Genomic DNA, 26811 nt, shown 5'->3' on the forward strand with positions numbered 1-26811 from the left:
TACCTGTGCAAGGGTGGGGGTGGGGGAGGGCTCCAGTTAGTCTTCATCTTCGGGTGGCGTTAAAAAAGAAGACACAGAAGGAACAGTCCCTCAGCAGATCTGCTTTTCTAACTGCTGTCCCGCATTTTGCATGATCTGTTGTGGCATCATCCAGAGATTAGAAGATTGCCAATACTAGGTGCTAAGGTGACCTTAGAGCTAAGAGCAAGTTAATAATTAGCCTGCAATTTTCTGACTGCATGGCTAACGGCATAAACTCATAGCTTGTTTCCAAACCTACTGCTTCTTCCCAAATGAGTTTTAATATCTGAGATACCATTTTTAATGGTAATAGTTTCGGGTTCATGTTAGTGCTACCAATGTTCTATTCCTTTTATGGAGGGCCCTTCAGGGCATTACCCTTAAAGGTGGCTTACAAACGTTTTCAATAAACAGCTAACACTCTGGAGAGCATTGGGAGATTGTGTTTGTTGCGCAAGCTCGCTATGTGTTGCCAGATCCTTCCGGAGGCTCTCTCAGAAACAGGGAGAAACGTGGTTGACAGCAAACAGCCTATCACCCACTGCAGTGCTCTGTAGATTGTCCCTATGCTCAGCATAACTTCTTTGCATATTCTGCGGTAAAGACCCTCAATCCAGCATTTTATTTTCTTTCCTTTTAGCAAAAGAAGGATTCTGTCTTGCCTTAAAAATGTGGAATGAGAGCAGTGAGCTAAGCAGCATGTGAATTTGGTATGCGTTATCTGTGCCTTCAGAGGTTGGGCGTTGATGCTCCCAACTGCTTTGATAGAGAGAAACTGATCAGCATACGGCTTTATAATGTAAATCAGGTTAGCAGATGGAGGTATGCAAACTGGGCTCCTGAAAACAACATTGCCAATAAGGTGAGATGGAAGGGAGACCAGACCGCTCAGGAGTAGTTGGTCATTTCCTTTGTTCTCAGGGGGATGGTGAAGTCAAGAATGGTGCTGGGTGACCTTAAACACTATGGAAGTTATGTGGTTTAATCTCCAGAGATATGGGGCCATTGTTTTGTTGTTGACAAATTCCTCTGCTTTCCAGAGCGGGATAGTTACCTATTGGGAAGAAGGCTCTGCCAAATTTAGAAGTCCTGACTTAACTGTGTAGGATAAAGCAAAGTCAGATTCAAATTTTACTTAGCCGTGGATACAAATCCTTCAGGCCTGGCTGCTGGAAACGTTGTTGCTTTCAGGGCAACGGGACAATGTCTGGTCTGCCATTCCTTCCTTCTGGAACCTTTTCAGCTTCCTAGGCTAGCCATAAATGTCCGGCATTGGGATAATTAGTAAATAGCCATCTTGTGCAAAATTAAGCCACTGACCAATCAAGTCCTGCAGCTCTGTTCTTTGGGGGTCACTTTTAGTCCATTCTGATAATTGTGCTATGAACTGATTCCGGAGTCAGAATAACTTTTTCAGCAGCAATTAAGAGTGAAAGTAACATAAACCTCCATCACACCTCTTCTTTTCAATTAATTAAAAGATACAGAAGAGAGCCTGATTGGTCTAGTGGTGAAGGCACCAGGCTAGAGACTGGGAGACTGTGAGTTCTAGTCCTGCCTTGGGCACAAAGCCAGCTGGGCGACCTTGGGCCAGTCACTCTCTCTCAGCCCCAGGAAGGAGGCAGTGGCAAACCACTTCTGAAAAAACCTTGCCAAGAAGACTGCAGGGACTTGTCCAGGCTGCCTCTGAGAATCAGACATGATTGAATGGATTAAAAGAAAAAGAAAAAGATACAGCCCCCCAGCCCCAAGTGCTGCTGTGCTGTCTCATTGTGATGAATAGTGAAATTCAAGTTTCAATTCTTCATTTGTGTTCCAAAAGCAGGCAATTGTAACCAATCATTATAAAACATTGACAAAGGCACCTGGTATGCAGCAAGCTTTTTGTGCTGATCTATGACTGTAATAAGCCATTCCAAAATCAAATTTACTGAGCTTTTATTGTTGATTTATCAACTGCATTTTTAGAGGATTGGAAATTGATTTCACATTGTTCAGAATGACCCTTCATTGGTTTAGCAGGGCAGGAACATTCAAAAGTGTTGTTCCAGAAGAATCAATAACTAGTATCAATGTTATCTACTTGTTTCAGCATGCTAAAATGACTGAAAGCAATAATACCGCAGACAGCCTTGTTTACTCAAAAGCTAAGTTTAGAGGCAACTTTAAGCTAGGGTTCTGTCCTAACATACTGTAAGCATTTTGTGGATCAAAATGTCTATGTGTGACCAAATTTTTGCCACGTGTGTCTTGCAGCATGAAGTCAGACATGGAAAATGGATCTTGCATGGAGGTCCCAATTTAATTTTTCTTTAGAATTAAATTAATCTTAATCACACTTATCTTACCCCCAAAGACTCAAAGGGATTTTAGACCACCTGTTTAGATTTTCATTTGCATCAACGCAGGAAGTAGGTTCAAATTTACCCTGTGATGTAACAGTTCCAAAAAACGGTTATATCAAGAGATGCAAAGACTCCTGGACAAAACTTAAGATGCAGCCGTTTCATTTTGCTAGATTTCTCCATTCTTAAGAATCCTCTCATCTGCAAACACCAGGAAGATGAAAAACAGAGAAAAAAATGTGCCACCCTATAGAAATGGTGAGGTGGCTGCTGCCTTAGGCAGTTGACTTTGGGTGCTGTCAGTGAAGAAGAATTGAGCTGATCACCTTTTGGAAAATTATCTTATGCAAATGGATGTGCTCTGAAGTTCTCCTGCCCAACACCCTGTTCTATGCAAGCCTGTCTTGCATAGAATTGTCTAGTTGATTGTGCTCCATTTTTGGAGGTGGGAAAATGCCATTTGGATCTCCAGCCTGAGGTCCTAAATGTCTTGGGATGCCTTTGAAGATGATCAAAAGGAACAGGATGAGGGCTGACCTGGAGTCCCCTAGATGGGCCAGGATTACATCGCCCAGAACCTACAACCCGTAGGGTCAGCTAATACATTTGAAAGGCAAGATGCAGAAGGACTTTACTGAGGAACATGCTTGGGGTTGACCTGTAGTTGAACAACCCTGAGTAGACTGTCTGGCCCACATAGTCTCCCACTTTCTCTGTGTTGTTCACCAAGTAGAGATTGGTTATTCTTTTAGCAAACCACCTCAACACATTACAGCTTTCTTATTGCAATAAGTGAGCTCGAAAGACTCTCTAACCATGAAGGAAACTTAGAAATATTTTCATTTTTCAAAGGAAGTTCTATTTCCACATCACTGTTGAATTTGCCTTATTCGCCTAATTATTGTGAAGGCGCCTATAGCCAGGCACTAATGAATTGTCAGGGTCTATAAAATATTATCTATATCCTCTGATGGCTGGAAATCTTTTCCCTTTGTCTCTAAACACAATGTTTTTCAGTAGTATAGTGGTTATACTGAGGTACAATATATTTGGATCAATGCCTTTGCTATCTACCTTGCATTTTAATAAAAAAGGTGTTACATGCTCATCTTAAAGACCCTTATAGAAAGGGCATCACAGTCATTTATGTTCCCCAGGATGAATTTCTCCAGCTTCTCACAAATGCATTCAGAATTAGGGGTGTTGCTTATTTTTTTTCCAGGAATGCGAAGTAAAACTTTTAAATGTTTCAAAGACCAAAAAACAAACAAACAAACCAACCACCTTCTGTGGTTTGTGTGAAAAATATCAAACAACAAATTGGCCAGAACAGTCCCTCAACTTGGGACTGGTGGGAGGCAAGCTACTTTTAAAAAATTGATTTAAAAACCGATTTCCATTTTTCTCCTGTACTTCTAGCTCTCTCGCATGCCATAGAAATCAGCACCGATGGTGGTCATCTTCTAGTTTTCTTCCAGGATGACTTAAAGCTATCCTACATGCATAATCATTTGTATGAAGAATTCAGACATTAATTTGAGACCCCAGCTGAGGAGATAAATTCATGCTTGAGCCTCAAAGTGCTAGAAATATTCTGGGCAACCAGGAAATGACCCTTTGATCATCTGGATCGGCTGCCCTCAAAGATCAACCATCTTGATAAGCACAAATCTGTATTGGAATATTTAGGCAGTGACCTCAGCTTTCCGTTCAGCTCTCTCAGCTACTGATTTGAGGTGGGTATGCTGTGCACCAGGCAAATATCAATGCAGAATATGGGCCTCATTAAAGCACTTATTATTTTCCAGTTAGTCAGAGGACTCCATTGACAACAGTGTAGTTGGGCTCGTCAGAGGTCTGGAGAATGCTACGAAGAGGAAAAGTATGTTAATTAACTGCAAAAACTGTGAAACTGAATTAGAATATAATTTGCAGTACGACCATAAAGCATCCGTGTTAAAATTCAACCAGAATAAATCTCCTTAATTGGCAGAACCCACCAACATCTCCTCAGCAGCCTCAGAGATTCTTTTTTTTTTATAAGAACTTTATTCAATTTCAAAATACATAGTTAAAATACAATATAAGAAATATAGGAAAGCAAGAAAATAGAGCCAAAGATGAGGATCGAGGCCAAATCACCTGATGTGAATGTTGCAGGCGCTGTGCCTAAATCGGCTGCAGCAGGGATGTGCCCGGCACACGTTTTCAAACTGGCGATTTAGGCCCGATTCCACCAGACCAGGGCTGTGGAAGGAAGTCTGCCCACCTCTCCACACACACCCCGCCCCCACCCCCCGGTCTTTTCGATGCCGAACAGGGTTTTGCCTTTCCCTAGACTTTTTCATCTTAAATCCTCCTTTTATTGTTCCTTTGGATCCTGCCATTTCACAGATCTTACAATTATTTTTGGTAACTTTGTTTAGTTCTTGGTGTTCCATTGCTGCTTACTGTTTTCTTTAGGTTTCAAGGCGTAATTTTTGTGTTCGATTCAGATTCTCAGTCCACTGGAATGGAGAATCTGATCTGATGTGATCTATGGGACATCAGCCATGGCTCGGTGGCCGTTCTGAACTAAATCCACTGTTCCTGTGGATTTTTTACTTACAACTCAGCTATTAAAAATGTTCATGAGACGTGTTCAAATGTGATGGTTCTTTTCATTTCTTATAACTGTTATGCTGCAAGGCTATTTCTCCATTCCCAGAAACTGTGCCCACACTGTTCAGCATGTTTCCTGCCATGCTGAAGGAGGCCTTTCAGGACAGTGATGCTGGAATCAGCCTCAAGTTCAGAGTGGATGGGAAGCTCTTCAACCTGAGGAGACTTCAAGCTATTACCAAAGTGAAGGAGACTGTTCTGAGGGACTTCCTCTTTGCTAATGAGTGGTCCCTGAATGCTGGCTGAGCCAGAGATGCAAGTCAGGATGGACCAGTTCCCTACAGCCTGTGACTCACCATCAATAGTCAAAAGACCAAAGTCATGCACCAGCCTGCTCCTCATGCATCGTACGCAGAATTCAAAACCGCAATCAGAAGGCAGAAACCACAGGCAGTGGACCAGTTCAATTACCTTGGCACCACCCTCTCCTGAGTAGCGACTATTGACATAGAAGTTAACGGCAGAGTAACAAAGGCAAGTTCTGCTTTCAGCAGACTGCACTCCACTGTATGAGAATGTTGAGGAATTAGTCCTGCAACAGAATTGAAGGTCTACAGAGCCGTGGCACTCACCACCCTTCTGCATGCCTGTGAAACGTGGACTGCGTATCGAAGGCATGCAAGACAGACCAACCATTTCCCCATGACTTGTCTTCATGGACTCTTAGGCATCGGATGGCTAGATAAAGTACCAGACACTGAAGTGCTCTCTAGAGCAAGTCTACCATCAATCCACCCACTGCTGGTTGAGAGCACAGACCTGGTGGGCAGGTCACGTCATCCATGTGCCAGACGAGCGCATCCCCAAGCAGTTCCTGCTGGAAAACGCTTGCAAGGAGGGCAGAAGAAATGTTACAAAGATGCATTAAAGCCTCCCTGAAGTCGCTCGACATAGACATGACCTCCTGGGAAATGCTGGCACAAAATAGCTCTGCCTGGCATGGCCTCATCTGCCAAGCTTACAAAGTAAGGCACACTGCGGAAGCACAACGTAAGTGCGAGTGTCCAAATCTCCTGCAGTGTCTACACGTTTGCCCATGTGCCAGGACATTTTCTGTCCGAATTGACTTGACCGGTCATCTCTGGACACACCACATCTAGTTTTAGTGTGACTCACGGTCTTGAGGTCTTTATCGACGACAATGGACAAACAACAGTTCCTGTAACCATTATTATTTCTCCATTCCCAGAAATCAGAAAAACCAGAGAAAAGCTTGAATTTTGCTACTTCAAAATGAATTTCTCAATAAACATCAATCTCAGCTTAATATAGTCAAAGGTCTTTATTAGCAGCATTTAAGATAACAGACTAGTGGCATGTATCACAAGGGTCCTTTTTGGTGTAACAGTGATATTAAAATAAAGGGAGTTCAAATGTGGTTATGAAAATAGAGTTAATTAAGACTTTTAGAACATGATTGTGATCATTCTTCCTTAGAACAAAACTCTAGGATGCTTTGGTCTGTTTCCCCTTCTTCCGTCCTTGTGCTGGAGCATCATTTGTCTAGTAAAAGAAAAGACAAGACGTGAACACAGAGTGAGGCGACGTGATGGTTTGCTTACAACCATGTCACCAACACTTCACGGTCAACATGACTGAGGCAAACCATCCACGGCAAACATCCAGAAAGGAAATCCAAGATCTGTCCCAGGAAAGTGTGTTTCTGCAACCCATATAAATTATGCAACTGCAGCACATTTGAATGTATTTGCTCAATCTGTTTGATACGCTTTTGTCCAATCGACTTTGGGAAGAGCCACAGAACTATGCCAAGCAATGAGGGCCTCGCCCAGAGCCAGGTAGAGACGTTGCCTGTATGTGCCCATGCCTGTCTTTACAGTTCTTACGGTGTTTTGACTATGCCTGGTAGGAAGTTGGCCCATGGAGTAAAACTGCTGATAATCTAGGCGTCATGGATTCAAGAGGGCAGGGGGGTATCTACTCATCTTCTGACCATTAGAAGTTCACTTACACAAACAGGAAAGTGATCGGTAAGAGGGACAGTTCAGAACCTTTGCAACGAGATGTGCCTGGCTCTGCTAGCCTCCCTCTGGAAGTCAGAATACACCTTGGCTGCAATTCCATGATTCCTAGGAAGATGTGCCAAGGAAGCTGCTCTCTGTTATCTTTAAAGCTTTCAAAGTGGTTCAGCACAGGGGACAATCTGAGAGAATCGTCTGTTGGCTTATCCTGCTGTCAGGGTGTCCATTTGGCTAGTTAAATGGACGTTTGCTTCAAACAAGCTTAGGAGGTTTCTTAATTGAGAGATCCTCTGTCTTCAAGGCACTCTTGTTACACAATTATTCCTTCCCAAGCTGAACACCAGAAAACAATCCCAGTCAGTAGCATTTCTAGATTAGGGAGGGGGGGCGTCACCTGTATGATAAGGACATATTCTGCAGGCTGCCTGCTTCTTACTGGTAGGATGAAATCAATGGGTGTGAACTTACTTCATGGTTAGGAATCTGAAAATCCCCTATGCTGGGATACCAATAGTGTGGTCCCAAGGAGGCACCCCTTCTGGGGTCAGCACCCTTCTGTGCAGACTCCGGAGTGAGTGGGACCAAAATATTGCATTTCTGAGGAGTTTTAGAAATCTTGAGGAGCAAAATGGATGTCTTGAGCCTTAAAAGATGCCCAAGGCCTGAGAAACCATCCCCAGCTGGCTCTTGGTCTTGCCCACTCTGGAAGAGCCCCTTGACACGCCAACTCCGAAGGGTGCGGCCTTGAGCCCACAGAAATGGTGCAGCCCTGCTTTGTATCTTGGCATCAGCACATGCCATCTTCAAACCTATGTTTCTGTAACCGCAGGCCTGTGGTGAAAGAACACACATCTCTTTCTATTCCGCTCTTTCCTTGAGGTGCCCAGGCTTCTTCTCTACCCTCTGATGGGGGTGGATACAACTGACAAAAGCTGATGGCAAAGCTCCTAACTGAGGTGGGATCGCACACCTCCCCATTTAAAGCTCAACACTGGCATGCCGCAGTCGAAACAAGATGTGTGGATATCAAAACACTACTGAACTTACAAAGACAGTTGGTTTGGGTGCAAACGTATTTCCATCCTCAGGTGGGAAATGGAGCTGAATGGATGGACTCAAGACAGGTTTTTCTGGTGAAGTTCTTCTCTGTTTTTGAGGCAAGCTGTCCCCTTGAGGTTGACCATGAAGAGTAATCAACATCTGCTTCATCGCAGCTAGTTCCTAAAAAAACCAAAGTGCAAGATCAAATTGCTGGGCGTGAAACGGGGATGTCCTGCTGACATCTCATCTGGGCGTGCAACCAGAGCTGCTGTGGCCAACCAGAATGGCTATCTTCCCTTTCTGCTCCCTTCATTTATTTGAAGCCACCCCGTCATGGAAACAATATACGGAAAAGGTGAGTAAGAATTCTTAAAGAGTTCATCTTCTCTGAAGTACTGCCACAGAAAAAGATTACAGAGGCTACTAAGCATCCCACTGCTGCCATATCTTCTAAAACAAGAAGGGCTCGCTTGGCAAAGAAAGAGCATTGCTAAATCCACTCTACATGCTTACAAATAACAGCTGATAATCAAGAGTGATAAGATGCATGCTTTACAAAAGGCACATATTAAAAAGAAAATCCTTTATCTCTCTGAAGAAAGAAGAAAAAAAAGGGAAAGAACATATGGGGGAAAAAAAAGTACCCTTAAAAAAACTACCGGAGAAACACCAGAGGGTTGAAGCAGTCGTTCTCGAGCTTGGCACCTTTCAGACACATGGACTTCAACTGGCTGGGGAATTCTGGGAGTTGAAGTCCACCTGTCTTAAAGTTGCCAAGGTTGAGAAACACTGGGTTAGAGGGTTAAAGGATAGGAGAACTCCTATTTTGGAAACAGAACCACAGGATGGGAAGAATACAGTGCAACAGATTTCACCCGCATGGAACGGATTATAAAATCAAGAAATAGAAACTTCCATGGCTTCCTTAGCCACTGTGGCCCTTCACGGAGGGAGACAGGCAGCTTCGCCATCCATGTTTCAAGCAGCAGGACTCACTGGCTTCCTGCGAAGTTAATTTGCCCTCGTCCTTTACTGCCCACTCCAATTTTCCCAGACTGCACAAAAGGGCCCTTCAGAAGGTTTCTTGTAGCTCTATGCCTCGGGGAAAGCAGAGGTCCTCGGGCAAAGACACTGCCGAGGTGATGGGCTTGCCCAGTTCACGGTGCGTTCCTAGCTGACCTGGGCAAAACAGTGCAGTGCTTGAAGAGGAGTTGAATGTTAAAGCATCTTTAGATGCGCATGCGTGTGTAATGCCAAGTCTCCCGTGGGCATAACAGAAGGTGCCCTGCTTGGTATCCAAGCAGCATCTGAGGAAAGACGGGACCTTCATTAATCGGACAGGATGAATTCACCATCCCTCCCAGAATCACTGCGCAAGCTTGGCCTGTCTCTTTCAATTGGGGAAGTGTGCCAAAAGTGATTTGGGGAAAAAGAGGTAGGAAATCGGTTTTGTGTAAGATAGATAATGCAAACTCTTTCATCCTTGAAAAAGTGAAAAAAATTATGCCTTACATCTCCAGTGTCAGCTCAGAAAAAAATTAGCTCTTTCTTCCCAGAACTTTCCCCAAAAACAAGTTAATCAAACACTTTAAGCACAAGGGCTCTCGTGGGGGGGGAGGGGTGGTTAAGGCCAATACGCCATTTTTCTTGATAGGGCCCATTTCCCATCAGCTTGGGAGGCCAGGACGTGTTTTCAATGCTGTTGCCTAAACTAACTGTTTAAGTCTGAAGACTGCAAGCCAAGATCTCTCTGTTGGAGAAAAATATAAATTAGGAACGTATTTCTTAACTTCAACATGACTATCACATGATTCACATCATGTTACGGCTTTAATAATGAACAAGCGCCTGGAAGGGCGGAAACTACAATTCCTCATGTACTTCTGCTTAGAAGCAGTTCTAGGGTAGAAGGCAGTATGTGTCATGGTTGTTAGGACAGTATGAATTCTTTTGCTTAAAAGGTAAAAACAGGCAGGCTTTCCTAGAGCCACGACGAAATTGACTCAGTTAATGCCCCATGTTCCAGTAGGAGTCTCCCGTGCTGCAATCCCAACCCTGGAGCACTCAGAGCAGCCTTCCCATTGCTCCATTGCTTAATATCGTAGCTATTGGCATAAGGCAACCATGTGCAGTGGCATGTCAAAACAGTTCAACTGCAGAGCAGCTGTTTCCAAGGGCTGCTGCACAACTGATACGAACATGTTGCTGAAAGTTGTAAACTCTGCAAAGACGTTGCCAGAGCAATGCATAGACAACATTTCTCGAGGAAAATAACGTGGACAATTATATTACAAGTACGTGCTTCACCTTTAGCAGACTGTGATTACAGTCCAATCATAGCTACTACTTGTAAACTATGGAAGTTAGAGAACTTACAAAGACCTTTTGGACTAGGATGTAAGCAATGCTTCCATGCTAGCCAAATATGTAATGAAGATAATTTAGCTGAATCCTCTGTTGGATTCAGAACCAACTGCCCCAAACAGCTCCCCCAAAACAGCATCAAGCAATCCCTGCAGACAAAGAGTTTGTGTTACAGAGATGTTATTTGGCCATCGTATCTCCTGGAGAGAGGCCAGCCCCTGGCAGAGCATGGAGACAATGCCCTATCAGAAAATCAGGGCAAACTTCCCAGCTCTCTGCAAACCAGTAGAGTCTTGCAGGATGAGAGAGATCCAGAATCTGATGATAGAGGAGAGGTTTTCCTAGTTTTTTTTTCTCCAGTATTTCTATTAAAATATTGAAGACTGTAACCTGATCTTGCATAAAGCTTTTTAAGAGTTTCGTGCCAAGTAAAGTCCCAGCCTATGTCTAAGTGTTAACGTGATTCTAACAACAGTTGGGTGACAGAGCCAAATCATCTGAACTGGGGGTTTCTCATTAGCACCTTGTCACTCACAATGGACATGACAGATTGGAACATGAAACGAAACAAATGAAGAAAGAAAACAAGCCCACTTGTTACATACTCCAAGGATATGAAGCCCTTCAGAAGAAAAAGAGATCATCTGTAAGAAATAATACTTGTTGGTTATCTGGTTGTGAGCAGGAAGAAGGGGAAAAATTGAACGTGTTTATTTCCTTCTCACAAGTCTTATACCAGGGGAGGTTTCAGTGAAGCCTAATTCTATCAAGTTCTGCAAAGCCCAGAACTTAATCCAGTCACTCATGTGGATTCAGTCCAGAAAGGTTAGGATAGTCAAGCCACTGATCAACAAAAATACAAGGGATTGTCTCAGCAGGCAACATCTGTGTAAAGCAAAGTGCCAAGCTCCACACTGTAAGGATCCAAGCAGTCCAACTCCAAGGTTAATCAATAACTGGAGTGGTTTAAGAAACCATATTCAAGTCCTAAAATTGATCAATCGATCAAGCAAGCAAGCTTCTCAATTATTTTTAATTTGGCTATTTCAAACAGTCTCTTTTTAAAAATCTTCCTTGTTAATAAACAACTTTTAACAGAACACAAGAACAATGAAATAATTCAGTACTTTTTTCCCTGAATATTTATGATAGCAGGTCTGTGTCTACTTCCTTATTTTTGCCTAGAGATGGACTAGATTATCCTAACCTTTCTGGACAAGAGTGATTGGATTAAGTTCTGGGCTTCGCAGAACCTGATAAAATTAGGCTTCACTGAAACCTCCCCTGGTATAAGACTTGTGAGAAGGAAATATTATTGCTCAGGTTGGTTTGGACTTTGTATTACCGATGATACACTGCAATGGGTTTAACTGAGAACTTTCGTTGACAAGAGGACTTGTCTGTTGCTTATTTCTGAGGCCGGGCTTGTGAATCTATCTTTTCATTTCATGAAGAAAGAGGGAGAAGATACAGAAGTCGAAGAAGAAAGATCTCATCCACAGCCACAAAGCAGCTTTGTATGAATGGAAGAAACATGGCAGTCTAAGAAAGGCAATTCAAAATCCAGATACAGGCACAGAGCAAAACCTCTCTTCTCTGAGATGTAGCTCAGATGTCAGAGGGAGGTGAAAAAGATATCTACGTCTGGCAGGTTCATTTGGGAGAAAACAACCTTTCGGCATCACTATAAGTCGCAAGCAATTCATGGGTTTAAAGATCCAAGCTGGCGCTTCGACCTGGGCACAGAAAGACACTAGCAGCCAGGAAACAATTGCAGTAATTGAGTCACCAAGTGGCCACATGCTCCCAATGACCTGCCAGTAGCCTCTTTCCTTCTGAAGGCTCTTCAACAGCAGTCCATGCAGAATGTGGTGTGGGAGTCATCCAACTGGGATTCAACTACGGTGTGTGTCACCCCAGCCAGATCTGACATCTTCAGGGATGAGCACAGCTGTCAAACCAACCTAAAAGGGCCAAAGCCACTCCTGCTTACAGTGACCGCCTCTACAGCCAGTATCAAATCTGCATCCTGGAGCTACAAGCAGTGCTAGGTGGGGACAGCGGTGGTGGTTGTAGATGGACACATCTCAGAAATACCCTTGTGAAGAGGCTGTCAGAGGCCACTGACTGCCACAGCCCTAGGCTCTTTAATTGTCCTCTTGGAAAGGACAGCCCAAAACAATGGTATGACATCCAATGTTTGCAAGGTCCTTGAAGATGCCCTGGTTGATGGGACTGAGTTTCCGAGAGCTCCTGCAGAACCCAGAGGGATTATGAAGAAATGACACTCTTCAGCCATTCTGTGGTTATTCTGTGTTACCAAATGTTTGTTTTTGGTCAGATACAGGGCTGTCTGAGTTTGGAGACTGTCAGCCCAGGGATGTAAAGAGCAGAAATGCGTTGGGTGCATTCAGTTCCAGGCTCAATGCATGGGTTGGATCAAGCCCCCGAGACCCATGGATCTGAAAAAAACAAGTAAGATGTAGGCGGAACAGAGTTCATGGACTTACTGTGTGAAAGCCAGCCCCAGCCTTAAAAACGGTCTGGTGCCTCTGGCTCCTTCTTCCCCCCCGCCTTTTTAAGCAGGTGGTCTCACCAGAACAATCTACTGCAGCTTTGCTGTTGGACTCTCAGCACCCCTCAGACAACACAATTCGTGGACAAAACAAAATGCTCTGTTCTGCAGGTTGGGAGCAGGGACCCTACTGCAGCACTTTCGGAAAGAGCGGACAAGTCAGGTCTTGGACCGATCAAGCAGGCGCATCCTAACTTCTGGGGCGCCTTAGTGCTTTTTAGAGCAGTGATGGGGAGACCAGAGACATACAACTGATTTCTCAGGGCAACGGACATTTCTGGGACTGCCAGAGGACAAAGTGCTGCTGCAAATGAAGGACTGGACCTGCTTTACAGGGACAAAAAGCAGACACCCGTGGTCTTCTGGAATCCCAGACACTGAATACGTCCCAACGGACGTGTGTGAAGCTCCTTTCGTATCTTTCCTACAGTGAAATAGGTAATAAAAACATAAACGTCTTTCCTATCCCAAAAGGTACTGAACAAAACTCAAAAGCTTACTAATGCTTTTTAAAAAAGAAAATATCACTGGAACTCACTGGACTTTATCTGAATAGAAGAAATAGTCAGGATAAAATATTTGGTAACTATCTGTAATAAAATCACTTTCCCCACAGCTTTAATTTCTCAGCTATTAAATGTATGCCTTTCGAATGAAAGTACGTAAGAAAAGATTAAAAAAAACTGCCTCAAATTTTTCTATGTGTCTCAAGTTCAGTTAATTATCTCCTGCTGCTTTTTTTTGGGGGGGGGGTCTATAAATGTGTTTTATGAGTACTTTACTCCTTTAACTTGGGGAAAATAAAAGGCTTACATACCTGCATTGCTACAGCAGTAGGACTGAAAGAATCACCAGTAATAAATCAATCAATAAACAAATCAATAAATACATCCTACTATTTAGACGATCTTGCCAGCCGTTTTGATAAAACACACATCTCAAATAAACAAATAAATGCAGCTTGGCTCTATTCAAAATGCAGCTCTTATAATATAATTTCCAGTTCAATCTTGCAATTCAAACAAAACAACAAATTTTGCCCGTATTTCCTAGAACTTTTCCCTTATAAATCAAAATGTGAGATGCTTGCAATGCTTCTCTATAAATCTACATTACAATAAACCCTGATTATTATTGTAGCATATGCAAATTGAGTTCCCTGAAAACAGAATTATATTCTGTATGTGTTTATATAATACAATAAATATAAATATATGAGGGTTTTTTGGGGGGGAGATACTTTGAGGGACCCAGGAAATGATTCAAACCTGTCACTTCCCATCTACAAAATGTGTGCAAGAATGAGTCTATTTGTTAAAGGTTCCAGGTGTTAAAAATTCTATTGCCTTCTATACAGTATTTATGTTTAACCCTAACCAGCATTTCTGTAGATAAGAAACAATAAAAAAAGGAGAGAAAGCTGATAAAGCAGGGCAGTAGGAAGCTTAAATGTCTTGACTATCACTTAACAGTGTAATTGTGGCCTGTTGCTGATGAGAATCGCTCCAGGACGTACTTGTGGTACCAAAAAAAAAAAAGTCCCTGTAATCTCGGGTTGGGGGTTGTCCACACGGAACATTAATAGCAACCAGGAACCTGGAACATTAACGTACCAAAGAAAAATGATAACTACATCGTGGCTGGATGTTTAAAAGGACAAAGCATTATTCATCAGCAATTTTGTTTTTAGAAGACCGAAAGAGGTTTTAACACATGTGCAAAAAGAAAGAAGACTTTCTTAAGCACAGAGACACATGTACAGAAAGAGAAGAGGGAGGGAGGGAGGGACTTACTTGGTTTAACTAAGGAGCCATTTCTCAACCTTTTCTTCTGTTCCACAGAAATACATTTTCTGTTCAAGCAAAACCCAATCCTAATACTGCAATCATTTCAGGGGAGCTGCAGACAAAGCTCAGGGGAGATATGGAAGCAGAACACGATGTACACAGGAGAAAGACAGAGAAGTCACCCAAGGCAGCCTGGAATTGTGGAGATGAAGTCAGAAAGGCTGAAGTTGAAAATGAGCTGAGCTGGATGAAAGATGCTAGCAACACTACAAGCAGAGCTTCTTCAAAGACGTTTAACATAAGAAGAAGATAAGAGACACAATATGGCAGTGGCTGAATGAGGATGGCCATCTGCCGGCTGCTCAGCAACCAAAGACAGAGAGACTTGACTGTTCTGGTTTGGTCTCTCCCAAGAAGAGGACAAGGTTCCACAGGAAATAGTGAAGATCAGGACAAGGGGGCAGGGGGGAATGTAGACAGATCAACATGGAGCCAAGGATGCGTTCAAAATCCCAGGGTCACCTGGTTTCCATCCTCAGTTACTTAAGGAACTTGAACTCTGGCCTAACCCATATGCATTTTGTTTGAGAAATTTTGGAGAGGAGGAGGGCAATTTCTGCCCCTATCTTCAAAAAGAGGAGAAATAAAGATCAGGTCACCCACCATGGGAAGATTCTAGAGCAGACCATAAAGCTATTGGTCTCTGAGCAGACTGAAGACAACATGGATTTTTCAAGAACAAATTTTGCCAGACTGATCTTTTATCTTTTTTTGATCAGGTGACTGACTTTTCAAGTAAACTGCAGGAATGATGAAAATGCAAAATAGGAAGCATTTACAAGCTACTCCGTGATACTCTGATTAGCACTTAGGTGGATACCCTCCTGCACTGAAAACTGTACTCAAATCACACTCCTCAATGAAGCCTCACTCAGTTGGAATAAATTGATATGTAGGGTGCCACAAAGTTACATTCTCTCCATGATCTGCGTTGATAACTTGCATGGGGAGGTGGAGAGAATGCTTATCAAATTTGCAGATGACACCAAAATGGGTAGGGTAGCAAATAGAAGCCAGGATAAGATTCAAAATAAACTTGGTTAACTGGAAAAATTGGACAAGAATAACAGAATGAAATTTAAGAGGAGCCAATGAATGGTTATCCATTCAGGAAACAGAAATCAAGGACAGACTTGGGATGCCTGGCCTGGCAGGAGAACCTGTGAAGAGGTCTGCGAAGCAGTTGCTGATGACTGACAGCAGGAGCCAGCAGCAAGACGTGGTTGCCAAAAAGGCAGGCATGCTTCTGGAGGCATCAAGGGGTACCTTTCCAAAACAGGGGAAGCCACCTACCACCTCGTTCTGTGCTGGTCTGACCTGGCCCCTGGTCCTGTATCAGTTCTGGTCACTGAAGAGGAAGCAGGACAGGTTAGTAAGGACAACAGACGGAACGTTCCGCCTTGGGAGAAGCTGGCCGGAGGAAGTCACGGCACCACTCTTCGATACCTGGAAGGAGAATGCACAGAAGAGGACTAGAGGTGCTCTCTCGTGTTTCAGAGTGTGGAAGACAGAATGATGGGTTTAAAGGAAGGCCGACTCCTCCTGAATGTTAGAAAAAACCTTTGCAACGTAGGAGCAGTTTCACAGTGAAACCAATGAGCCAAAGCAGTGATGATGGCTTTCTTTTTCAAGATGTGCTCAAGAACAGCTCTCTGTTGGGGACCATTTAATTTGGATCCCTGCCCTGAGAGTTGGACTCCTGTCCCAAAGGTTGGCCTGAATGGTCCCTCCCAGCAGCAGAATTCTAAGATAGGAATTTTCCTTCCAACAAAACATGATTCTTGTTTTGCACGTGTGCACGTGCGCGCACACACACACACACACACAGGATCAGGATGGCCTTTTCCCAATCTTGGGAAAGGATCAGCCAGTGACATACGAAAGAGGGATGAATGCTCAAGAGTGCAGGGGAAAACCTTTGAGTTCTTGGGCTCCTTCAGAAAAAAGCCAAGGATTCAGAGCATCCCAGGCCCAGAAGCAGCTCCCCAACCCCAGGCCAACTTTGCTAACTGAACATACAGCACCGAGAAACCTGAAAGCTGCATAATGGCTCTGGACATGACTTGGCCCTCCGAGAACACATCGTCATCACGCTTTCTTTGTGTTCTTTCGAGGATTTAATAAAGGGGAAATATTTGCCTGGAAATCTATTGTAGATAGATAGAGGGAGAGGGCAAGAGCAAGAGAGAGCATGCGCAGTCTTGCATCTCACAGGCAGATGTATTTAAACTGAATTGTAATCCAACCTGAAAACTTTCTGGGAAAACAAAATGTGGCACAAGGAATCTGCCAAGCCTTCTGGGCCACGGGAGGATCTGCTGCACAGCCAGGCAGACCAGAGTTGGAAGACAGAATCGCTCTAATGGGCAGAAGGCAAAAAGGCAGCCGGGGTTTTGGAGCAGTGTTTCTCAACCGTGGCAATTTTAAACTGTGTGGACTTCAGCTCCCAGGATTCCCCAGCCAGCTAGGCTGGCTGGGAAATTCTAGAAGTTGAAGTCCACACAGCTTAAAGTTGCCAAGGTTGAGAAACACTGGTTTAGAGCTTGAGTCAGAAGATAAGGCTTTAAAAGATGGTTTAATTTGTATTTTGTACAAAGACACATTTATCTGCACCAAGTGTCTTTTTCTCTGCTTCAGCTCTTGAGCTGGTGTTCCCCAGGAAATCTAAACTACCCCAAAGGGGGCTGTCTCCAATAAAGCAAGGACTGCCCATCCAACAGTGGCCCCAAAGGGCTTCTGAGGTTGCTCCTGCTTCCCTCGCCCTTAGAACCCACCCGCCTTCCTCTCCTGACCCTTCCAAACAGAGATCTCATTGGTCCAGTTGCGACTTCTCCATCTTTCAGTGCTGCTGTGATCACACTGGGTAGGAGGAGAAGCAAGAGCCCCGTAAATGCCTGAAATTCCCTCGCTTGATGCTGGCAAAAAACTAGCAACCACAGGAACGTGGGCTCCAGGGAGGAAGAAGTGACACAGGGGAAAGACAGTCAGATCTGAACCTCCCATCTGCCAACCAGATTAATGACGTGGGGCAAGACCTATCACGCACAGTTCCCTCATCCATCAGTTTGACTCACGGAACCATATAAAAAGCATGACCTGCCACTTCATTCCTCCTACGCCTACCTGATGGAGCAGGCTCATCTGGGATCGAGGTCGAGTTGACCCAAATCAGTTCCATTTCTTGGGGTTGCTCTTATTTGTTTTGCGATTATGACAGGGCTTTAATGTGAAAAGTTAGATTGGTTTTGGCAGTTCAAGGGTTCAGCTATGCAGAACACAGATCTGGAGTCTGTAATTCCCCTGAAAATCTATGGACCAACGTACACCTTTTTCGTAGCTTAAGCTTTTCCGGTATATGTAGGAGTAGAAAAGCATATTTAAGGATTAAATTAAAAATTCACAACCTAGCTGGTGTCAATGAAATTCAGTCCCATCAATTCACTTTAATTGCAATCTTTAATGCCATTATAATGAAATCCTGAAGACCCAGAAATGAAGCTGGAGACCAATTATTCACCAGCAGGGTGCCCTTCACCCTTCAAGCATGGCCAATGCTGAGAATTCTGGGAGTTGACCTCCACACTTCTGAAGGCCCCCCATTTGCAAGTCCCATGGGCCACTGAAGAGGGTGGCTGGCAGAGTCATGCCTTAGCAGTGAAGGATTTTCACAAGTGTGGGGGCTGACCTCACTCCCTGCTCCACCGTTCCTTGTATGTTTTGCATGTAAAAACTCCTCACCGAAACCGTTTCGTGGGTGTGATGTGGCAGGGGTGGAGTAGCAACTTCCAAATGGCAGCCTCCAAGTCCTTTCTGCAAATGCAGCATGATGGTGATATCCAATCATGGCCAGCAGGAAAACTCATCAGATGGTTCAGGAGAGACAAAGAGGGGCACTGGGCTCAACCCTCGTAAGAGCTGAGGTTGCAAAGTGATTTGGAAACAAAATCCAACCAACTAAACCAACAATCCCTTCCTACTCCCAAATAATTGTACCGCAATAGTTTCCCAAGGTTATAGTGCTCCTGTTGTGGAAACCTACTTGCTTACTTATTCAATTTATATAGCCGCCCATCTCAGACCAGTGACTCTAGGTGGCTAACAATAATAAAAACAATCAAACAATTAAAACGATACAAAAAATTAAATATAAATACAGCTGTGAGATCTTAAAAACCATTGGTGTCAGTACAACCATGAAACGGGGCCTTTCCCACACTCGGGGTGCCAGGCCTGGGCACAAAGCCAGGTCTTCAAGGCCTTCTGGAAAGCCAACAGGGCCGGGGCCATCCTAATCTCAGGAGGGAGGATGTCCCAGAGGGCAGGTGCCACAGCAGAAAAGGCATGTCTCCTGGTCCCAGCCAGTCAACATTTCTTGGCTGACAGGACCCGGAGCATGCCCATCCTGCCGGACTGGGAAAGACGGTCCCTCAGGTAACCCAGTCCCATGCCACAAAGGGCTTTAAAGGTGACAACCAGCACCCTGAACTGCACCCGGAAGCACACTGGCAGCCAATGCAGCTCCTGAAGCAGCGGTGTTGTGTGTGCTGAGTAGCCGACACTATTTACAACCTGGGCAGCTGCATTCTGTACCAGCTGAAGCCTCTGAATGCTCTTCAAGGGCAGCCCCACGTAGGGCACGTTGCAGTAGTCCAAACGGGAGGTCACGAGGGACAGTGAGTAGAGCCTTCCTGTTAGCACATCAGTTAGGATAGGATCACTCTATGTGGGCTGGAAAAATGGCAGCAAAGTGTTAGGGGGCTCTCTCTCTCTCAACTGCCATGGAGTTCTCAACTGGAGTTTTGTAACCCAGACACGGTAAGCCCACCTCATGGTTAATGGAGTGCAAATATGCAGCTTGCTTGTTTATTTAGCTGATGAGTTATGAGACCGCCCAACTCGCAAATTCCGACTACCGCCCTCCCTCCCTCTTGGTACGTGGAGGGGGGGGGACTTCAACACCCCAGCCAGTACCAGCCCCTCAGTGCCCAGCCCCGAGGTCCTCCCTTCAGGCTTCCATGCCCTGCCCTAGTCAACAGCCAATGCTTCAGAGCAGGAGAAGGAAGAACTCTGGGGCGGCCAAAAGGAGATACTCTGAGTCCCACTGCAGCATGTGGAGGGCGGAATGGAGAAAGCATGGTGGCTTTACGGTGTTGCCGAGAGGTGCAACGTTTGTGCTCCTGGGTGCTCTTGAACTTCAGGAAACAGACTCCGAAGAGCGACAGAGCAGTAGCGTCTCAGAAGTATGAGAACTGAACTAATGCAGGAAACAGATTCTGAGCGTATCTCCTATCTCAGATTAATAACCAATAATTGCAGTATTAGAAAGCAGTTCCTGATGTGTAAGGTAGCAATTTTCTCTTTCCAATACAAGTCCTATATGAATAGCTGCGGAAAGGGATTTTACAATCTAACAGGAAAAAAAAATCCATCCAATAAATGAGGCATATGCCAAACAATGTTACTAATGATTTGGAAGCTATATTTGGAAAACACTTGTGGAAGTTGCGAACACCCAGAGGAGGCTACCTGCAAAATCTTATGTTTATTTTATTTTGTTAATACAAAGCTAGTGAGCTTTGAAACGTTTTGCCTTGGGAAGCAATTATTTCACAGAGGGTGAAATGAACAAGGCTCCTGTTAATGTTACATGACACCATATATTAAGGACATAATAAAAAGGAATAACCTGTCTATATTATACTTTTTAAACAGGCCATATATCACAATGCCAACTATTCATTACACACCCAGGACAATGGCATCCAATAAATGGATTAGGAGACAGTGATGGTGCTAAACGGGAATTAAGGTGCAAAGGGTTCTTGACAAGAAATCCTTTGGAATTTAACAGAGCTTTTCACTTGAGCATCTGAAAATGCCAACAATTAAAGCTAGAACATACTTGGAAAATAGGATAAAGAACAACAAAACAACGTAAAGGAAGAAATGAACTATACGTATCTTAACTGAATTGTTGAAACGTATTGTGAAATGTAAAATGTCAAATTCTATGTTTATAACAGAGGCGAAGCTCATCCCTCTAGGTTCTACCACTCAACCATGATCAAGAAAGAGGGAAAACTGTGGTGAGAAGAGCAGGGCAGGAATCCCGTGGTCTTCCAGGTGTTGTGAGACCACAGCTCCCAGCTCCCTCACTACAGCTGGGCAGGATGCCCGGAGCAGCTGAGGATGGTCTCAGGCAGTGAGAGACACCTGGTGGCCTCCTACTCCCACCCTTTCCTCCCGAGAATCGGCAGAGCCTGGTGTGGCTGCATGTGCTTGCTGGGATGGGAAGGAAGCCCTTTTTCTGCTTGGCCAACCTCGGGGCACTGGCATTTGGAAAAGGAGGGAACTGATGGAGCAGGAGCTCAGGCCCTTTGCTCCCTTCTGCTGCTTGGCAAAGAGCCTGGTTTCTGCCTGGACATGCGGGGGCAGTGGTGGGGAGCAATTCAGGGAGACTGGTTTTCCAAGTAGAAGATGAACCTTCCGCAGTAGCCTGGCCATGGGATTAACAGGGCTGGGATTAAGGAGGTTCTGAGGCTGATGGAAGCTGGTGGCCGGGAGATGGTCTGAGCTTGAGTTTAAAGTGGAGGGTTTGGGGCAGCAGTTCACAGCAGCCATGGGGAGGACTGCAAGGAAAGAGGGTGGACACGCGGGGCAAGCAGAGCTGTGCTGGGCGTTTGAAGAATTATTCTGGAAAAACTAGGAACGTGGAAACAAAACACCCTATGAGTAGCACGAAGAGGGCGGTGAGGGGAAACCATTTATGGTAATAGCCAGGCTAAAACAAGACGATTACCTCACGGTGATTTAGAAGCCTTTCCAAATCTGCTGCCATCTGATTCTTGACCCGCAGCAAAGCTTTCTTCTCTTGATTTAAAAGACTGGTGGGGAGAAGGAAATGGGTTATGAAATGTAGCAATACTGTATTCTAGTTGCAATGTGAGCTTTTAAAATAAATTGCTGGGACTTAAGCACACACAGATCCTTTTTGAAAAGGAAAACATGAGTATCCTCTTCAGGCTATGAACCATACAGACAACTCAACATAGCACCCACAGCCTCTAAGCAGTAGCACAAGGACTGTGTAGGTGTTTAACATATTGGCCCAAGCAGTCCACACTATGTTGTGTCTTCCAAACCGGAGGCGGTCCACCGAGCAGAGGCCCAGAATCCCCTATGCTACGACGAGACTGCTCATGATCAGTGTTGAGTGCTTTGCCGTGACAAGGATCAGGCAAGAAGCCAACAGGGGCCATACCCAATAGGTGCATAGTGAAGCGCTGCTCTGTCGATGTACGCTAACTGTGGTTGTAACATTAAATTTGGGGGATTAAACCACAGCTTTGTCCATATCAGTGATGGAGGTTTTCTGTGGCTGCAGAAGGTGTTGCTTCAATTCGCAACAGCTGCTTTGAGAGAGATGTGAAGTAAAACAGAGACAGTGTAAGCTCTTGCGTACATCACGCGATCCCAGAGAGACACCAGGAAGGCCCATCCGTTTGAGGCACTAGTTCCTAAGTGAATGCCCCAATGCCTCTCCCTCGCGCTCACTGGGGAAAAGGCAGAGTGCCTGGCACGAGACACGGAGCTTGTTACCCAGAGGCACCAGCGCCCTGAGCAGGGAGATCCAAGCGCCACGTGGGCTGGCACCGTCGCAAAGGGGTAACACAAATTATACAGGCTCTTGGCTTTCAGGACGAGGAAGAAGCCATGTATGCAATTAAGGTGACAGTCCTGCTTTCAAATGACTGAGCTCTGAAATGGCTATTCAGCCGAGAACGGCAGTGCTTTGGGAAAAAAGCTTGCTGAACAGGAAAAGTAAAGTTGTGGAATTCATGGTGTGCAATCAACCAACAGAATGCAGTGAGGTGCAAACAAAGAAACAACAACAAAGAATGTTATCCTGGGAGACAATAAAAACATTCAGCTAAATCTTCCAGTGTGAAAGAGGTCTGCTTGCAAGATGTTCATTCAGCTCGCTACAGAACAGAACCGTACAATAAAGAAAAAAGGATTCTAGAGTCCAGGTGAAACTCAAAATCGCATTTGGAATCTTTACCTAATATCCTTTTCATATTGTGCAATACGTTCTTTCTGCGCCAGGATCTGAGAATCTCTCTGCTGCACAGACTCAATAAGGTACTTGTAGGGTTGCTGCACTTGGTTCAACAGGGAATTGGCTTTGTCTCGCTGGAAAAAAGAGAGGAAAAATCTGTGAACATTTAAAATATGGAGGGCAGCTCCATACCTGTGTGTTCTTTCTGCCTCCTCCCCTCTCTTGCAATGTCACTGTGATACCCTGTGTAAAGACCATTTTAAAAAGCTGTAGGGTGGAGCTAAATGCTCATTAAATATTATTTGCAACTGACTGTAAGGGAATCTCAGTTGTTTTGTCTTTTCAGTTTTTCTTGCATTACAGCAGCACTTCAAAATTATATAACTGCACATCACTTCAAAGAAATTGCAAGCAGATACAGATTTAGGGCAACTGATCCTAACCCAGAAGTTTTAAATGCAAGTGTTGCTTTCAAAGAAAGAATTATAGAGAAAAGTATGTTCTATTGGACTGCACCCTTTCCAGAGGAGATAGCCCAGGCAAACATATACTTCTACTTCATACTTTCACTGTGCAGAGGACAGCAGAGGACAATGCCTTCTGACAGTTCACAAGGGGTCAGGGAGAACATTTAAGACTGTTCTGAAAATCTGTTTGCGCTTGCTGGGGACTCCAATGGATTCTCAGTATAGCTAAAGGGATGTAATCAAGCTTTACCTTGGAAAATTTGCCAAAGTCATCTGTCCCCATTTTGTTACTCACAACCCAGATTAGAAGTTTTATCTTCTGATTGAAAAACTTTATTTGAAAACCTTGTTACAATTCGGAATATGCCAGTAATCAATTCCATCAAACATTTTAAAAGCAATGGGTGGTTGATACTCATGGCCAGCTTTTAGATAGGTTAAACCATGGTTTTATTTGCAGAAGCAAGGCATTTAATTTGGTCTGTTTAAAGCTTAAGCTTCAAAGAAAAATGCAGTCAAATAAAAAAATCAACCGGACTTACTTCTACCTGGTGTCTCTAAGTTGTTAGTGACATTTTTGTACTTGGGAAAGTGGTTATTAAAGGGCATTTACTGGGAAGTGAATGACAATTCTGCTTCATCCTTCTGGAATTCCAACAGCTCCAGTACAAAATAAAATAAAAGACACTAGCTATTTATTTGCTCAGATAATGACTTATAACCACGAGGAATTTTCAAATTCTCAGTATCTTCAAAGAATCACAGCATTTATTCTGGGAAAGTACTGCCATTAAGGGGAAATTGTGCATTTTCCTCATCCTCCAGTTGCAAGGCTTTGTTTCCATCTTGTTTCTGCTCATAAGGATTTCTGGGTGAGAATGTGATGTGTTCAGTTGCCACAGGTGAGGGATATGGGGCTGAGGAAGACAGCTCAGCAAAATCATCTGCACAATGAGTGGCTGCTGTGGAAAAGATTATTCCATGTTGGGAATCATTAGGAAAGGAACTAAAAATACATCACCCTGCCTTTATTCAAATCTACGGCATGAGCCTCCTGGCAGAATGGCTAAGGGTCTCCTCCATCTTCAAATACCGACAGCTGAGGAATGTATCAGAAGACAGTTACTGGCATCTGGCTGGACCTTGTGTGAACCAGCCCAGGTCCCGATTGAGTTCAAAGGTAGAACCCTTCAGGAAAAGCAGCCAGCTGAAGGTGAGCACAGGCCAGCCGATCCAGAATCCGAAAGCACGATATACCATAGATGAGTTGGGAAAGGAGAGCGGGGGCCCCTGGTTGTGTGCGATGGTGTCCATTCAGGGATGGATGGGGGTTGTTTCACTTTTCTGCACTATTGCCGTTGGCTGCCCGAGGTTATATTGTCTGAGGTGGGCAGCCATATGGCACGCATGCATAAATAAATGAATAGATAGATAGATAGATAGATAGATAGATAGATAGATAGATAGATAGATAGATAGGTATTGCATTAAAAAAAAACCCTTAAGAAAGCTAAACCAGTTTTCCTCGTTTTTCCCTGCTCAGAGAAGAGGCTTATCTGTCTAGTCTGTGTTTTGTTTAGTCTGCAGAGTAATCTGTCTTTTCATCTCTGCTTTAATGCAACATATATTGAACTGAAAAGGACTAGATTGTGTGCATTGTCCACAACTGTCCACACGTTCAAAATTGTTTTATTTTGAAATTCTAGTTCAATATATAGTGGTCTCTCTCAGTGTGTATGAATGAATGAATGAATGAATGAATGAATACACACACACACACACACACACATACACACTCACACTGTATATATGTATACGCAGACACACACATGAATTGTACCTCTTGTGAAATGTGGGCAACCTCTTCCTTCCGGTGCTCCAAGTCTCTTGTAAGCAGCGTGTTTTGCTTCTCTAGCTGCAGCAACCTTCTTGCCAAATGCACGCTGTGCCAAGACAAAAAAAAAAAGTTTTTTAAACTGGATGTCTTTTGAAGTAGAATTTATACTTACTTTTCCTCAGCACATTAACACATACACGAGTTTATAAACTGTGATGGACAGGGGAGCTTTATTAAAGTTATTCTGGAGCCACTACGGATGCAACGTCCAATCTTTCCATGCGTGCCTTCCCGTAAGATCACAACTGCTGTTTTTGCAAAATGTGTGATTTATCCTGTTCTTAGGCGAGTAGCTTGTGGAAGCAGACCAGTTCAAAGACATGTTTTCTGGCTAATAATTTTGATGGATTTTTCTTTAATGGTGTTAGGGTTTATTTTTTTGCAAACCCATTCCAAAGGAAAAATAACAGATTTTGATATCTTTTTTCATATGGTTTGGGAAAATATATTATTTGCAGTATATCTTTCAGGCACTGTACAATGTGTAACATATGAAACGTGTTTATCATCCTACTTTGTCCCTTGATGCATAAATATACGTAATTTGTCAGTGCAGTCAGTTATCTTGGGACCATGTAATTGAGTCTGGTTTTGGAGACATAGCATCCTGGATTCGTCTACCATGTGGTTGGGAGCCTCCCTCCCTCCCTCCTATACAAATTCAGAGTGTATTAGATCTTTGGGCTTGCCCTGGACAACAAAGTTCCTACTTTCCAGAAGGCGCCTGTCCAAAGGATGGACTGTTTCGAGACTTCTGAAAGACAGGCTAGCAGTACAAATACAGTTGTTGTGTAGGGGCTGAATTGTATCGTTTCCTAATGCTACAGTCTGAAGCCCAAAGCCAGCACCTGCAGCGTTAACTGGATTGGAACAATATCCCCCTCACTCTCACTCCGTAATTAAACGGCCCGGTTTATGGCAGTGACCGGCTCTAGAGGTTGCGTTTCAGATGGCTATCAAAAGGCATTCAAGCACCATAAAATTACCTTTAGGTAGGCATTACAGAGAATCCTCTTTCTTTCTCTTATCTAAATTCAAATAAATTATAACGTCACTGGAGGAAATATATGAAGCAATTTATTTTTATTAAAAAAAAAATAACTCAAAGCAAAACATTCAACAATGCAAACTGCATTCACTCAGGGCCACGTGGGCTTTGGAGAGGTGAGGGGAGGGAGAAGGGAGCATCCACAACCATGTAATTGTGGTAGGAAGGTGCAATCTTTCTGACTCTGTCAGGCTTGTACCCGGGACTTTGGTGCCCGGGCGGATTCCTGTGCAAGAAGGTTCGCTCTTCTCTTCCCAGGAAAGCCCTTTTGCTGGCTCCTGAGGAAAAGGTCTCTCAGCAGAGGCACCTTTTCCCTCCCCTTCCTGCAACCCAGCGCCCAGCCTGAGCAGGGCAAACCCCTCCCGGTACGGGGATGGAAAGGGAACGCTCTCAGACCAGGAACGCCCGGACGGCATTTAGGAGTAAGACCCTGGCAAGGCTAGGGTCGGTTTTAACTTTTATTTTATAAAAGGGCTGGGGCTTCTATAGCTTAAGGTTCAGCTT

At 44.1% G+C, this 26811-nt stretch overlaps 1 protein-coding gene across 1 annotated transcript in view; it reads right to left on the reverse strand.

The window, feature by feature from the left end:
- Positions 1-6310: 6310 nt before the first annotated feature.
- The window catches only part of PIBF1 (progesterone immunomodulatory binding factor 1), a 68297-nt gene continuing 47796 nt past the window's right edge, over positions 6311-26811 (reverse strand). The window contains exons 13-17 of the mRNA XM_063304532.1: positions 25203-25305; positions 22899-23029; positions 21636-21720; positions 8057-8230; positions 6311-6530 (exon numbers count right to left, since the gene is read on the reverse strand). Coding sequence (XP_063160602.1) covers positions 6474-6530; positions 8057-8230; positions 21636-21720; positions 22899-23029; positions 25203-25305 — 550 coding nt within the window. The 3' untranslated portion in view covers positions 6311-6473. The remainder of the gene's footprint in view (positions 6531-8056; positions 8231-21635; positions 21721-22898; positions 23030-25202; positions 25306-26811) is intronic.

Source organism: Candoia aspera, chromosome 5, assembly GCF_035149785.1.
Source record: "Candoia aspera isolate rCanAsp1 chromosome 5, rCanAsp1.hap2, whole genome shotgun sequence".
Lineage (NCBI taxonomy): Eukaryota > Metazoa > Chordata > Lepidosauria > Squamata > Boidae > Candoia > Candoia aspera.